Source organism: Neoarius graeffei, chromosome 3 (assembly GCF_027579695.1).
Source record: "Neoarius graeffei isolate fNeoGra1 chromosome 3, fNeoGra1.pri, whole genome shotgun sequence".
In the NCBI taxonomy this organism is placed as follows: domain Eukaryota; kingdom Metazoa; phylum Chordata; class Actinopteri; order Siluriformes; family Ariidae; genus Neoarius; species Neoarius graeffei.
The window spans coordinates 120753154-120768212 of NC_083571.1; the positions used below are offsets into that span (position 1 = coordinate 120753154).

The 15059-nt window shown below is 42.7% G+C and overlaps 1 protein-coding gene across 1 annotated transcript in view; it reads right to left on the bottom strand.

The window, feature by feature from the left end:
- The window catches only part of LOC132883907 (cytochrome c oxidase subunit 7A2, mitochondrial), a 28160-nt gene extending 14419 nt beyond the window's left edge, over positions 1-13741 (bottom strand). The window contains exons 1-2 of the mRNA XM_060918020.1: positions 13664-13741; positions 6924-7013 (exon numbers count right to left, since the gene is read on the bottom strand). Of these exons, the coding sequence (XP_060774003.1) occupies positions 6924-7013; positions 13664-13681 (108 nt within the window). The 5' untranslated portion in view covers positions 13682-13741. The remainder of the gene's footprint in view (positions 1-6923; positions 7014-13663) is intronic.
- Between the last annotated feature and the right edge of the window lie 1318 nt (positions 13742-15059).

Consider the following 15059-nt stretch of genomic DNA (forward strand, 5'->3'; position numbering starts at 1 on the left):
CAGCTGGTTTAAATGTCGCCCTCCATGTTCTGAGATCTTACAACACTGAAAGTCTAGAACAAGACATTTTGTTATTTTACAAATAACACTTCAGATATTGTTTTAACAATAATAAGCATCAATGTATAAATGACAGAGTGCAAATAGCTGTGTAACTACATGTCCTTGGGACTGATGAGACATGGAGGGGCAGGAATACCATCCAGCCCACAGTTCAGGTTGGAGTCCTTTGAGAGTAAATGCTTTGGCTTTCACAGCATTCTGTTCCCAAAAGCTGATGTCAGGAAAAAGTCTTTACACAAAGGTTTTCTTGCTTTTGTAGTTTTTTTTTTTAAACTGTTCTTCCGTGACTAGACTCTTCAGGAAAAAGAAGGTATATTCCAACATGTAGCTAATACTAATGCTAGGCCACTAATCTGCACCATCACTGAAACCGTGCAAGCTCTCGCAGCCTGCTGGCGGTTCCGCAGGTGACGTCAGGAATCTGGCTCCAGACTCCCTTGGGATTTTTCCAGACGCGTTTTGTTATTTTATTTTTTTTCTGCTGTAGACAGATGGCCTTGTGCAAAATTACCCTTCTGGATGAGTGTGTAAAGGGACATACTTTCATATAAAAAAAACAAAAACAAAATTGGTCCAGGATATGCACTTTAACATGAGATGGCCTTGGGATGGCCTTGGACTGAAGTGCCCAAGAGTGATGGTGTGCACGTATGCAGCAGCTTTGCTCTCCTATGATGAACTAAATTTCATTGTACTTTTGTGCAGTGACAATAAAGGCATTTTTCTTCTTCTTCTAATTTCCACATATAACTATCCTGCGCTTCTTTCTGACTAAGATTATCCAAGTAACCTGGCAGTAGATCTTTTTTAGCTGTAGTTTTCTTCGAACAACAGCAACATACGCCAGACATCTTCGCTTGGCTTCAGACCACTCATCTCATCTCATCATCTCTAGCTGCTTTATCCTGTTCTACAGGGTTGCAGGCAAGCTGGAGCCTATCCCAGCTGACTATGGGCGAAAGGCGGGGTACACCCTGGACAAGTCGCCAGGTCATCACAGGGCTGACACATAGACACAGACAACCATTCACACTCACATTCACACCTACGCTCAATTTAGAGTCACCAGTTAACCTAACCTGCATGTCTTTGGACTGTGGGGGAAACCGGAGCACCCGGAGGAAACCCACGCGGACACGGGGAAAACATGCAAACTCCACACAGAAAGGCCCTCGCCGGCCACGGGGCTCGAACCCGGACCTTCTTGCTGTGAGGCGACAGCGCTAACCACTACACCACCGTGCCACCCTTCAGACCATTCAGTGATGAAAAGCACAAATGTGCATGCACGCCTGAAGCGAGCCGATCAGAAATCGCTGTTACAAATCAGGAAGAGAAAAACAAAACGGCGATCACAGGAGAGGCGAGGATGCTGGTTAATACGTCTTGTTTTTTTGTAACGTACTCGCTTGAAAATAATTTTTGTGCTTAAAGAAGCTGACTATAGGTGTGCCCAAACAGGCCTAATTCCCTAAAACTTTTCTGCCTGAACATCTTGGTCGGGCAAATTGGGCAATGCCTGGCGTTGAGGCTTGCACTCGCGTGCTTCCATGCTCTGAGCAGCATGCACCTCAAAGACTGATGACCTGCACCTGTCCCGGATTTGAGGAATGCATGCTTATGTTATTAAAATACATTTTATTTACATGTATATGTAGATATAAAAAATTTATTCTTTACAAAAGTCGTTTTCTATAGCCACATCCTCTGTTTGCATTATAAGGTATTAAAAATACAAGTTTTGGCCTGCTCTGAACAATTGTAAGCATAATTGTGTACAGTATATTTGCACCGCCAAGTTAATTACATGTCATTATAAAATTACAATAGCAGTGAGAAGAACATGGACAATTGTAATAATTAACTGCATGCAAAAACAAGTAAACAAGAAGTGTTCGAAGACTAGACCAATGATTATCGTGCAGCAAGCACAGTTCAGGCGGCGTGTATAATACAGCACATTTTATTCTTTGATGTTACTGAAACAGTCTGTAACTTTCATAGACTGAAATCTCGAATGCAGCTGCATAAAGTTAGTTAATTTTTGGGAGCCATGAGCTTGACCGTGTTACACCGGTTTTCATGTAATAGCAATTCGTATTATAACGGCGCTTGACTGTATTAAACACAACTATAAACAGTTAAAAAGTATGATGTGGTGTTCAGTAATAAATAATTGTGTAATCATTCTGTAATTGTGTAATTCTGTAATAAGAGAAATAAAAGACTTCAGGATAGGCTATTATTAGAGAAACGATCAACTTTACACATACCAAGAGCAAAGACTAAATGTTTTCCACCTTCAGTTTATCAGACGCATCCTCTCCATCTCCTGAAAAGATCACGTCACAAACAGTACTGTCCTTGAAAAAGCTAATCAGCCAAGCATGTTTGCTCTTCTCACAAAAAGACGGCTGTGTTGGTTAGGCCATGTCACCAGAATGTTTGATGGACATATCCCTAAGGATATATTATATGGACAATTGGAGAAGGGAGCACGGTCATGTGGAAGACCAAAACTACACTTCATAGACTGTTGCAAAAGAGATACGAGAGCTGCTAACACAGATATGGACTCTTGGGGAAAAGACTGCAGAAGACGGATCCAAATGGAAAAGTACAGTCTCACTGGGTATAAAGACTGCTGATAGAAAGAGAGTCCAGGACTGGGAGTCAAAGAGAGAGAAGAGAAAAATCAATCAATCACTCTTATAACAATTCCAGTATCTGACACACACGCAATACAACATATACGGATACTGTGCCCAGACAGGTCCCATAAAAGTAAAAATACAAAAATAGAAGCTCTTATAATCCCACGAAATGGTAACAATAAACAATCGCCTTCTTGGTTCTTTTCCAAGAGGAATTTATGCCCTCTTTTTAGAAGAGCTTTTTCTGTGACTAAAGAGGCCTATTCTTGACTTGCATAATCTTCCACAAAACTCGCATGTATTCCTACGGGAATGTAGGAAGCCAACAAAAACAATCAACTTTAGGGTGGCAAAAGTGATTCTGCTTCACACTGGGTTTAATCACACCACCTGTGTTTGTATTTTTTGCGCCACGTCATTTCACCATCATACAGAAGTGTTTCTGTGGCTTCACCATGGCTTTTGACATGCGCAATGTGCACAAGTCCACACGGACACAAAATTAAATTAAATATATTTTATTTAAAGCGCAGCAGAAAGAGCCGATGTAGCTTCAGATTCAGGAATGCTCAGGAAAATCTAGCTTATGCTACTTGATCAATAAAAGAGCTTAGCTACTGAAAAGCTACTTGATTGAAAGGTACTTCCCAACACTGCTAGCTAACTCAACTGAGGAAACAGGAACTGTTCGCCAGGAATTTTGGGATTTGGTGTTGGATGAATGAACTCAATGCAGACAGGGACATGATTTTTAACAGAACGATTCAGCTCGCGCCTAACATCATGTTTTATAAAATGTGGAAACCTACTCTGCAGTAAAACTGAGGTTTAAAGATCTATTCGCTTCCTGTGTAAATGGATGAATATTAATGAAGGAAAGACAACATTTTAGTTCATTTTAGTAAACTTAGCACATCAACATTTAAGGGTCAAGTGATGATTGGAATCGAACAACAAATGACACACTCTTTCCTCAAATAAAGATAGACTACAGTGGGGCAAAAAAATATTTAGTCAGCCACCAATTGTGCAAGTTCTCCCACTTAAAAAGATGAGAGAGGCCTGCAATTTTCATCATAGGTACACTTCAACTATGAGAGACAGAATGGGGGGAAAGAATCCAGGAAATCACATTGTAGGATTTTTAATGAATTAATTGGTAAATTCCTCGGTAAAATAAGTATTTGGTCACCTACAAACAAGCAAGATTTCTGGCTCTCACAGACCTGTAACAACTTCTTTAAGAGGCTCCTCTGTCCTCCACTCGTTACCTGTATTAATGGCACCTGTTTGAACTCGTTATCAGTATAAAAGACACCTGTCCACAACCTCAAACAGTCACACTCCAAACTCCACTATGGCCAAGACCAAAGAGCTGTCAAAGGACACCAGAAACAAAATTGTAGACCTGCACCAGGCTGGGAAGACTGAATCTGCAATAGGTAAGCAGCTTGGTGTGAAAAAATTAACTGTGGGAGCAATTATTAGAAAATGGAAGACATACAAGACCACTGATAATCTCCCTCGATCTGGGGCTCCATGCAAGATCTCACCCCATGGGGTCAAAATGATCACAAGAACGGTGAACAAAAATCCCAGAACCACACGGGGGGACCTAGTGAATGACCTGCAGAGAGCTGGGACCAAAGTAACAAAGGCTACCATCAGTAACACACTACGCCGCCAGGGACTCAAATCCTGCAGTGCCAGACGTGTCCCCCTGCTTAAGCCAGTACATGTCCAGGCCCGTCTGAAGTTTGCTAGAGAGCATTTGGATGATCCAGAAGAGGATTGGGAGAATGTCATATGGTCAGATGAAACCAAAATAGAACTTTTTGGTAAAAACTCAACTTGTCGTGTTTGGAGGAAAAAGAATGCTGAGTTGCATCCAAAGAACACCATACCTACTGTGAAGCATGGCGGTGGAAACATCATGCTTTGGGGCTGTTTTTCTGCAAAGGGACCAGGACGACTGATCTGTGTAAAGGAAAGAATGAATGGGGCCATGTATCGTGAGATTTTGAGTGAAAACCTCCTTCCATCAGCAAGGGCATTGAAGATGAAACGTGGCTGGGTCTTTCAGCATGACAATGATCCCAAACACACCGCCAGGGCAATGAAGGAGTGGCTTTGTAAGAAACATTTCAAGGTCCTGGAGTGGCCTAGCCAGTCTCTAGATCTCAACCCCATAGAAAATCTTTGGAGGGAGTTGAAAGTCCGTGTTGCCCAGCAACAGCCCCAAAACATCACTGCTCTAGAGGAGATCTGCATGGAGGAATGGGCCAAAATACCAGCAACAGTGTGTGAAAACCTTGTGAAGACTTACAGAAAACATTTGACCTCTGTCATTGCCAACAAAGGGTATATAACAAAGTATTGAGATGAACTTTAGTTATTGACCAAATACTTATTTTCCACCATAATTTGCAAATAAATTCTTTAAAAATCAGACAGACAATGTGATTTTCTGGATTTTTTTCTTCTCATTTTGTCTCTCATAGTTGAAGTGTACCTATGATGAAAATTACAGGCCTCTCATCTTTTTAATTGGGAGAACTTGCACAATTGGTGACTGACTAAATACTTTTTTGCCCCACTGTATATTATATTAACCAGAACACCAAGGGCGTAGGAGCTCATCTAGTTTGCTATTAAAACAACCATGACCAAAACACCAAACAGAACTGAAATGTGACAATGTGAGAGAGGACCAACCTCTATGACAAACTGTTTACAACAAGAAACTCAACGAAGGACTAAATTTTGTTCTCTGAGGGAAGATCGACCCAAAACATCGATCAGAACTGAATTTGCATGATAAATGAGAGCAGAGATACAATTCTAGTCAGAAGAAAATGTGTTAAGTTGACCTAATTACTAATTTGTTAGCCAAAAATTGACAATACAATGAGCAAGTTTTGTACAGAAGGTCAAGTTCCTTCAAATAAAACAATCAGAACTGAAATCCCACTGAGAACTGAGGGATGAGACATGATTCAACTGCAAATAAACAGTAAACCATGGGCGGCACGGTGGTGTAGTGGTTAGCGCTGTCGCCTCACAGCAAGAAGGTCCGGGTTCGAGCCCCGTGGCCGGCGAGGGTCTTTCTGTGTGGAGTTTGCATGTTCTCCCTGTGTCTGCGTGGGTTTCCTCCGGGTGCTCCGGTTTCCCCCACAGTCCAAAGACATGCAGTTAGGTTGATGTGGGGTGGTCTTGGGCTGAGGTGCCCTTGAGCGAGGTACCGAACCCCTGACTGCTCCCTGGGCGCTCTGGTGTGGCTGCCCACTGCTCGGAGTGTGTGCGTGTGTTCACTGCTTCAGACGGGTTAAATGCAGAGGATGAATTTCACTGTGCTTGAAGTGTGCATACAGGTTTCTTCTTCTTCTAAAAAAGTAAACAAATTGTTTATGACAAGAAAAACAACAAACAAATGACCAAGTTTTGTTCCTCATGGGAAGATCGACCCAAAACATTGATCAGAACTGAAATTGGGTGAGAAATGAGAGAGGAGATACAATTCTAGCGAGAGGCCTGGAAAATTCGTTAATTTAGCCTAATTGTTAACTCATTAGCAAAAGATTTGACAATGACCAAGTTTTGTGTGGCGCGATGAGTTCTTTCAAACAAAACAATCGGAATGGAAACCCATGGAGAACTGATGGAGGAGATACGATTTAACTGAATTGTGGATGACAGGCGCCACGCCATGGCAATAACTCATCGGCATTATGGACAGATGAGCTAATAATAAAGTTAGTGGTGCATCTAAAGAAGCAATGTATTTACTTGTTATTAATGGATTTTGAAGGTAAGACATTTGTATGTTATGTTAACTAGAACTCTAAGCAACAAGTACACATTCTTAGTTCTGGCTCAACATTAACAGCAGGTTTATAACGCAGTATTTATTTGCATCAGTGCACTACTGACGCAACAGTGTGTCAGGGGAAAGAGAACAAAAAAACAAAGAGAGAGGATGGGGACTGAACAGGGCATGGCCACTGTGCCAGTCAGTCCTAGGAAGTTCTCTGGAGTTTTCAAAGACCTACAGAGATAAAAGAAAGCTGTTTAACATAAAGAAAGACATGGAGAACAAAAAAAAAAAAAAAAAAAGACAGAACAGAGTGAAATGTGTGTAAGCACAGAACAACCCCTCCTCAGATGTGGACATAATCCATTAAGAGGGAATAAATATAATCAACTTACCTGGAAGAGCTTTTGCTTCTGTGGCACTTTATTCTCCACCGGTCTGCGAGCACTGCCAGTTAGCGTCCGCCGGGACAGCTGATGAAGTGCCTGGAAACACAGAATACATATGAAAGAGCACTGGGCCCCATTAATCACGTGCATTACCGAGTTAGTTGGATTAAACTGTTGACCATTTGACATGGCTGACTGGATTCATTCAAAGCCAGTGCCAGACAACAAGGAAATAAGCACACGTGTTCAGGAGGTGTAGTCAATTTAGAAATCTAAACAAGATTAGATCACACAGGTACAGTAGAAACACAGCAGCAAAATGGTGCCGCATGTAGCGCTGTCTGGTCTCTTCTGAGCTCACATTACTGTCTGTGTGGAGTTTCTGCGATTGTTATTCCCATCATTGTATGGGTTTCCTCAAGGTTCTTCAGTTTCTCCACTGCTATCCATCCTAGACTCTTTTTAAGGCACAATATCGCCATTTCACTGTAAATGTAACTTGCAACAATAAATTCAGTCAGCTTCTACACCCATGGTTCTGAAAACATAACCACTTTTTCCCTCAATGAATTATTACTGTTAGCATATGTATTATTATTTTATTCCAACTTGAACTGGCAGTTTTGATAATAATTGGGAATCCATGGCCTAACGGTTAGAGAAGCAGCTTTGGGACCAAAAGGTCACTGGTTCAATTCCCTGGACCAGCAGGAATGGCTTAAGTACCCTTGTGCAAGGCACCTTACCCCCAACTGCTCCCCAGGCTGCTCTGTGTATGTTGTACATCACTCTGGATATGAGTGTCTGCTAAATGCCTGCAATGTAATGTAAATTTAACATCCTGTGAGTGAAAAGTGGAAAAAAAAAATTGTGTGGATGAAATGGTTCAGTGCTGAGGCTGTCTGTAGAATTTATTCTACAGTTAAAATGGTCTCTGGCTCCGAAAGTTCTTCACTACACATTTACACTGAGAAGTATGCAATTTGAGACACAAGCCTTCTCTTTAGCTTTTATTTCTAAAGCGCTGACAACTGCTACTGAGACGAAGCCAGCTTTACCCATTTCTCCTAAAGTGCAGGTTCCCATCCCTCAAGTCAAGTCAAGTTTGTTTGTATAGCGCTTTCAACAATAGACATTGTCCCATTACAGAATTTGAATGATTTAAGACATGAGCTAATTTTATCCCTAATCTATCCCCAATGATGAAGCCTGTGGCGACGGTGGCAAAGAAAAACTCCCTCAGATGACATGAGGAAGAAACCTCGAGAGGAACCAGACTCAAAAGGGAACCCATCCTCATTTGGGCAACAACAGACAACATGACTATAACATTAACAGTTTTAACATGAAGTCAGTTTCGTTGATGTTATAAACTCTTCATTGATGGAAACTTGAGTGCAAAACTGTTCATGACAACTGCAGTCCTAAAGTTAGCAAATCAACTGTAGTCCTCAGCCATAAAAGCATGTAAGTGTCCAGAGCGTCTTCCAAGTGTGACTTTCAACTGTCCATATGGGGCCGTCCTCCACAGGAGCGATGTAATGAAACTCCAATCAGACATAGAGCATCAGGATGGATCAGGCAGGTCCGAGGAGCAGAAGAGGTTCAGCATCTCGATCTCAGGATTGACATGTAACTCAGAGGGACAGATTTCCATCCCTGCTCCTGTCCTGTACTTTTTCAGTCATTTCTCAGCTCGAACACACATCTCAGCTCTGGGAGAGCTGCTCATTACCCAGTTTATTTATTACTCCTGCCAAGGTGGTGGCTTTCAGTGTGGTCTCTTTGTCTGTCTGCAAGCAGGTTTGCACAAAACCTACTAGCCATTTTTCATGAAACTTGGTGGAAGGGTGTAGCATGGGCTAAGGAAGAACCCATTAAATTTTGGAGTGTCACGGTCAAGTCATGGGGCGGATCCACTTTCTCTAAACTTGTGAGATACTGCGTTTGGCTTTGGGGGAAGTCTATGCTCAACAAAACCTTACAGCTTAAAATCCAGTAGATCACAGTAGAGTTCAATAATGAGAAAACAATCAATGTAGAAATACGTGGACTAGACTCCATATCACAATCCGCATTCATGGGTACCAGTAATCCTCTGGGATATGCATGTAGACACATAATTTAAAGGTCCTCTTGCATCGTTTTTTCATTAATTGTGCGGTGGTCTCTAGTATGAATGAATGCCCTGTGAGCCGGCTTTGGTGAAAAAAATGCTGTGGTTCTCCCGTTTCAGGCTGTTCTAGTTTGGTGGAGGAGTGGGTGGCGGGAGAACGACAGGATTTCAGCTCTTACTCATTAATATTCATGACATGTAAACGTGTTACTTCTGATTGGCTAACAGTAATCAGTAAACGTGTTACCTATGATTGGCTAACAGCACTGTGACGCTACCTCCAGTGGGTCAGAACAAGCAGATGTGGGTGTCTTTGTAAAAACTGTTTTGATTGGCTATTATGGTCTCGACATCGATGTTTTGACCAATAACAATGTAGATGTGGCAGCGGGGGCATGGCCGAGTGTCGGTCTGTGAATGGAGGGCGGAGTCAGGGAAGGTAAATGGCAGAATCACTGCACCTGATGGGAATTAACGTGTGTTTGTGTGTCTTCCCCAGTGACTGTGCCCTATAAGAGGAGAGGGAGGGCAGAGGAAGGGAGCTCTCCCCAACCAGAACGCTTGTGTGTGTGTGTGTGTGTGTGACTGGGAGGGAGTCATTCATTCATTCATTTATTTAATTGAATACTCCCTGTGGCAGCGGCTCTCATCAAGGCACGGCGCGGCGCTCGCCTCGGGGTGTGTGGGGGGAAATAACGTCCCCTGGCTAGGAGCTGACGGGCCCTGGAAGCGCTGGTTCGTTCGGGAGAGGGCAGGGGTCGCTGGCTGCCAAGTCTGGGGAGGCTGGGACCTAGGGTTAGGTGAATTACGTCCTGAGGCGCGGAGCTAGCCCGCCCTGGTTCCTTCGGAAGGGGGCAGAGGCTGCTGGCTGCCAAGTCTGGGGAGGCTGGGACCTCCCCTGCCCGAGTTACGAGCGTGCAAAGTCAGGCTGGAGCCGCCGTTAGAAACGAAACTGATGCAGAGCACCGCGCCACGCCTCGGGGCGAATTATGTCTCTCTCCTCGCACTCTCTTCCCGTGGGCGGTCGCTAGCCAAGGTGGGCGAGGCCATGAATACTAATTTTCGAAGTGATGCCACTTCGTATGGCTTTTTCTGATCCACTCGTTTTTCCGACTATTTTCTTTCATAAGCTAATACAGGGAATGGGAGTAGAATTACATTTTCACATGCAGCATGCATATGCAACTCGGAGTGAACGATGGTATTTCAAAAAGAGCTAGTATTAAACGTTTTTTGGTGGAAGGGCACCTTTAACAGTTTTGGAAATATATCTGGACTTATACATTTAACAGTTATTCCAAGAAATTGAGTCGTACATGAGCTGATACGCGCCTTGTCGACTATAAGCCATGTACAACGAGATTGTGTGGAATAACTGTTTTATTCTATCCACAATCACTGGATTTTGAGAAACGGAACAGTTTACTTTTTTTGCAAATTCGATAAATAAAAACTTTATACAAAATGTCCAACAAAATTTCTGCTTAGAATGTAAACAAACCAGCAAAATGACACTCGCAATTTGTGAAAAATGTGACAATAATAATTCTTGAAAAAAAAAAAATACGTTCTTACCATCAAATACTTTTTTATTCCATATTTTAGGGGTTTTGGTGTTTTGTTTTGGGGGGGGGCTGTTTTTGAGGTTTTTTTAATAATTTCATCTTCGGTTGGTTCAGCAACACGCTCCGCCATTTTCTTTTTCTCTACTCACAGTATATGAGCTGATAGCCTAGTAGTAGAGTAGCCAATCAGAGGACACAATTGCTCATATCCAGTGAATGTGGATAGAATAATATATTACATCACATGCATTTAGCAGATGCTCTTATCCAGAGCAACATACAATGGGACCCTGACATACCCACAGCAGTTGGGGGTTAGGTGCCTTGCTCACGGGCACTTCAGCCATTCCTGCAAGTCCAGGGAATTGAACTAGTGACCTTTTGGTCCAAAAACAACTTCTCTAACTAGTAGGCCATGACTTGCCCATAAATTATTCACAAATTGTAAATTGCTTGGAGTTGCAGATTTGCAAATCATATTATAGACCATTTGCACTTGCGTCACGAATCTCCCATGATGCTCTCCGATTTTGTTGTGTCCGCCATCTTTGCAGGATAGCATCCATGGTGACCGAGGAGAGTACACTAGCGAACTGTAATTTTTCACAAATATATCATGAATTGAGTAATAGTGACAAGGTCAGGTACAGAGAAAAGATAAAAGAATGTTCAGGGGTGGATCCGTACAGCAATGCTGTAGAGTACGAAGACGATGTATGGATGTGGCCGAGTGTGAATTACACAGATATCATGAATTACCTGGTGTTCACTACTAGCTTCGTCACTGGGAAGCAGATGAAAGCATACAAAAGTTTAGCGCAAGTTTACTGTAAGGCTCTCGTAGGTTCCTGATGTGGGCAAATGTTACACAAAACACACACACAAAAAAAAAAAAAACCTAATTATTGACGTCTTCTAAGGCAACATTTTACCAAGCTCAACAACCTACATTGTACTGGGGCTTTGTGCTCTGCATTTATAACTGCAGTCTAAATTGGAGTAGCGCTTACATGTATATCACTTACAGTATGTCGTATCTTTTATATATATTTTGTCTATGGTTCACATAAATGGTAGAAATGTAAACTTACCCTTTACGAAATGATCTGCACATACTCGGACATATCATACTTGCCAACCCTCCCGATTTCGGCGGGAGGCTCCCGATTTTAGCCTCCGTCTCCCGCCTCCTGATCGTATTTGTTAAAAACTGGACAATCTCCCGGTTTGGGGAAATCCCTACCACCAAGTTAAAAATACTCCCGATTATGTCCAATCAGACTCGTATGAGAAACACTGCTGACGTCAACTGATTTTTAACCAATCAATGAACAGAACGACAGTCACTTCCATAATGTAGGATTCACCCAGGCTGTCCGACATTTTTTACAAGCAGTCATTCATCATGGCCACTAGACAAGATGGCGACGCTCGTATTGCAGAGTGAGGCTCAGCGTCTCTTCAGATTCTGCAAATTAGTAGTTTTTCTCATACTCTGTTCGGACAGAACAGCATCTCCCTAACATTGTACACCCGACAAGAGCTTCTGGACATCAGATTTCAACCATCGGACAGTTTTATCAGCAATCTTCATCTCTTCCCTGAGCTACGGAGATCACCGGACACTCCGGGGACTACCAAGCCGACAGGAAGTACTCGTAGGCGGTGCAGGGACCGTAAACAAAGGCAGGGAAGACGCGGAGGGGTGAGAGCTAAGCTAAAGCTAACACCACATCGACTCTCCTTACCCAGCATTTTCCTTGCAAACATGCGTTCCCTGGCAAACAAAATGGACGAACTACGACTTTGGATTACAAGCAATAGACGGATTATGGACTGTAATGTCATGATATTCACGGAAACGTGGCTACACAGCGAGATACCCGACAATGCTATCCAGCTAGTCGGGCGGCACAATCTCCGAGCAGATAGATCAGCTGATGGCTCCGGTAAGACAAGAGGCGGTGGATTGTGCATGTCAACAAGGCTTGGTGCACAGACTGTCATTGTTGAAAGCCATTGCTCAGCGAACCTAGAGTTTCTCTTGGTTAAATGTAGACCTTTTTATTTGCCAAGAGAGTTTACATCTACCATCATTACAGCTGCATATATACCCCCGGATGTACCAAACTGGTTCTCAGCTGGCTCGCAAGTTGAACGAGTTGTGAACCAGCACCAGCACTGGCCCCGAACCAGCCCTGGAACTGATTTGGTGGAAAAGGGGTGTCTCTCACCCAATTACTATCCCCACCAAGACACATTGTCACACAGTGTCATGTTTTAAAAGAAGGATTTCAGAGCGCGTTCTGAAATCCTTGTTTTAAATGGCTTTGGTCAACGGCTCTCACTCCTTCTCTGGCTCAAAGTCTCTTTCACAGCATTCTGAAGGGAGATTTCTCCTCTCCACCCTTTTATATGTTTTTCAATTTAATTCAGAGGTTTTACAGGGTTTAAAACATGGATTCTGGCTGTAAAATCGCAGTTTTATTTTGTTTTTTCTGCTGCTCCCTCTCTAACGTCTAGAGTGGAGGCGCTCCTTATGACATCATCACTCCAAAGTTCTACCCATTCATTTCAATGGCACGGAATTTTGCCGAAAAACGGGAATACCGAACAAACGACAAGGGGTAGTGCAACCATTTTAACAAGCACACCATTCCAGATCGGGCCCTACGTTGTCTCTATCTCGAAAGCCCTAGGAGCAGTAGTGGATCCAAAAAACGGGTGAAACATAATAATAATAATAATAATAATAAAACTTAAGAAGGTGCTTTTGCAAGCACACTAACTAGACAGTTATAATGCTTTAATGCTGTTTCATTGGTGAATCCTCTGTGGTTAGCGAAGAAAAGCCAATATTTATGATTAATGTTTCTTAATACTTCTGGTTTCATTTTAACTCCGTGTTCACCCTGTCCTTCCAGGCCCGGCTCGTGAGCGAGCTAATACAAGTCAAAACAATTCGCTTAGCGTACCTCAAAAATGTATTACTTCCACAAACCCTTCATTACATCCTAATTAACGCTTTGATTGCTTTTAAACATTATTTGTTGCAATGAACTCACCGCAATGGTTCGAAACATTATCTCCTGCTCTCTCCTGCCAAGGACACTGAGACGGAAATAGGGGCTGAATCCCAAATGGCTTCTTGATCTCCATATAAGGGCACTATGTGCACCATAAAAGACGCCCCTTCTGCAGCCTACTTAGTGCAATACAAATCATAACCTGAGCTATTTTGGATGGAACCGGTGCATTGACGATGTTTCATCAGTCAATTATCGCCACCTCCTGGTATGGCATGGTACAGCAATTTTATTTTTTAAGAGCGATGTGCAGTTAAATATGCTAATATGCTACACTGTACATACCTGTCAACCCTCCCGTTTTTCCCGGGAAATCCCTTATTTTGACTTATTTCCCGCTGTCTTCCCGTTTTTTTTTTTATTTTCCCGAAAATATCCCGTATTTTGACATTATATAAAAGTCCCGTATTTTCACAATATAAAAAAGTCGGTAGGTCCAGAATTCATGACGCGGTCGGCAGTCGGAACTTGAGGTTTTCGACGTGCTTTTCAAACACGGTGGGAGAACCGCTCAGGAGGAGGGCAAGGAGGGGAGATGGAGAGAAGTGACGGTAGTTTGACTGGAGGTGAAATAGACATGGAAGGAGAAGGCGAGGGAAATTCAAAAGAGGAATGGCAGGTGGTAGGAAGAGGAGCGAAACGAGACAGAGTGTCCGAAGGTAATTTAGAGTCTGATAAAGGTAATCCCAATAAAGCAATGCGAGTGATAAATGACAAGGAACTAAAGGTCAAATTACAATTTGATTCACCTATCTCTATTAATCCACTGAAAATTACCAAAGCACTTCATGCAGCCGTAGGCACAGTGCAGGTCACACCTGTAAGAGATGGCAGCTTACTTATTGGTTGTTACAATGCCGCGCAGCGGGATAAACTTCTTGCAATGTCTGAAATGGATGGTAAGAAAATTAAGTGCACTTACTGGGAGCGAAAGAAACTTGAACTTGGAGTTATAACTGACGTGTCTACTGATTTGCCGTGTGAGGATATTATGAGCAATGTATCTGGAGCTAATGTTGTCAAATGTAGGAGATTGATGTTTACCCGAGATCGAATAAAAAAGGAGAGCCTTTCTGTTTTGTTATTTTTTGATGAGAAGGTATTGCCTACGAGGATTAGGGTAGGATATATGAGCTTCCAGGGTCGTCCATACATCCCGCCTCCATTGCGGTGCTTTAATTGCCAGAAATTTGGGCACGTAGCAGCCATTTGCAGAGGAAAAAGACGATGTGGTAAATGCGGAGGAGAAGATCATGAGTATGGTCAATGTAAGGAGGGTACTAGTGTTAAATGTTGCAACTGCGGGGGTTCACACAGTGCAGCATACAAGGGTTGTCAAGCACACAAAAAAGCATCTGAAGTACAAAGAGTTAAG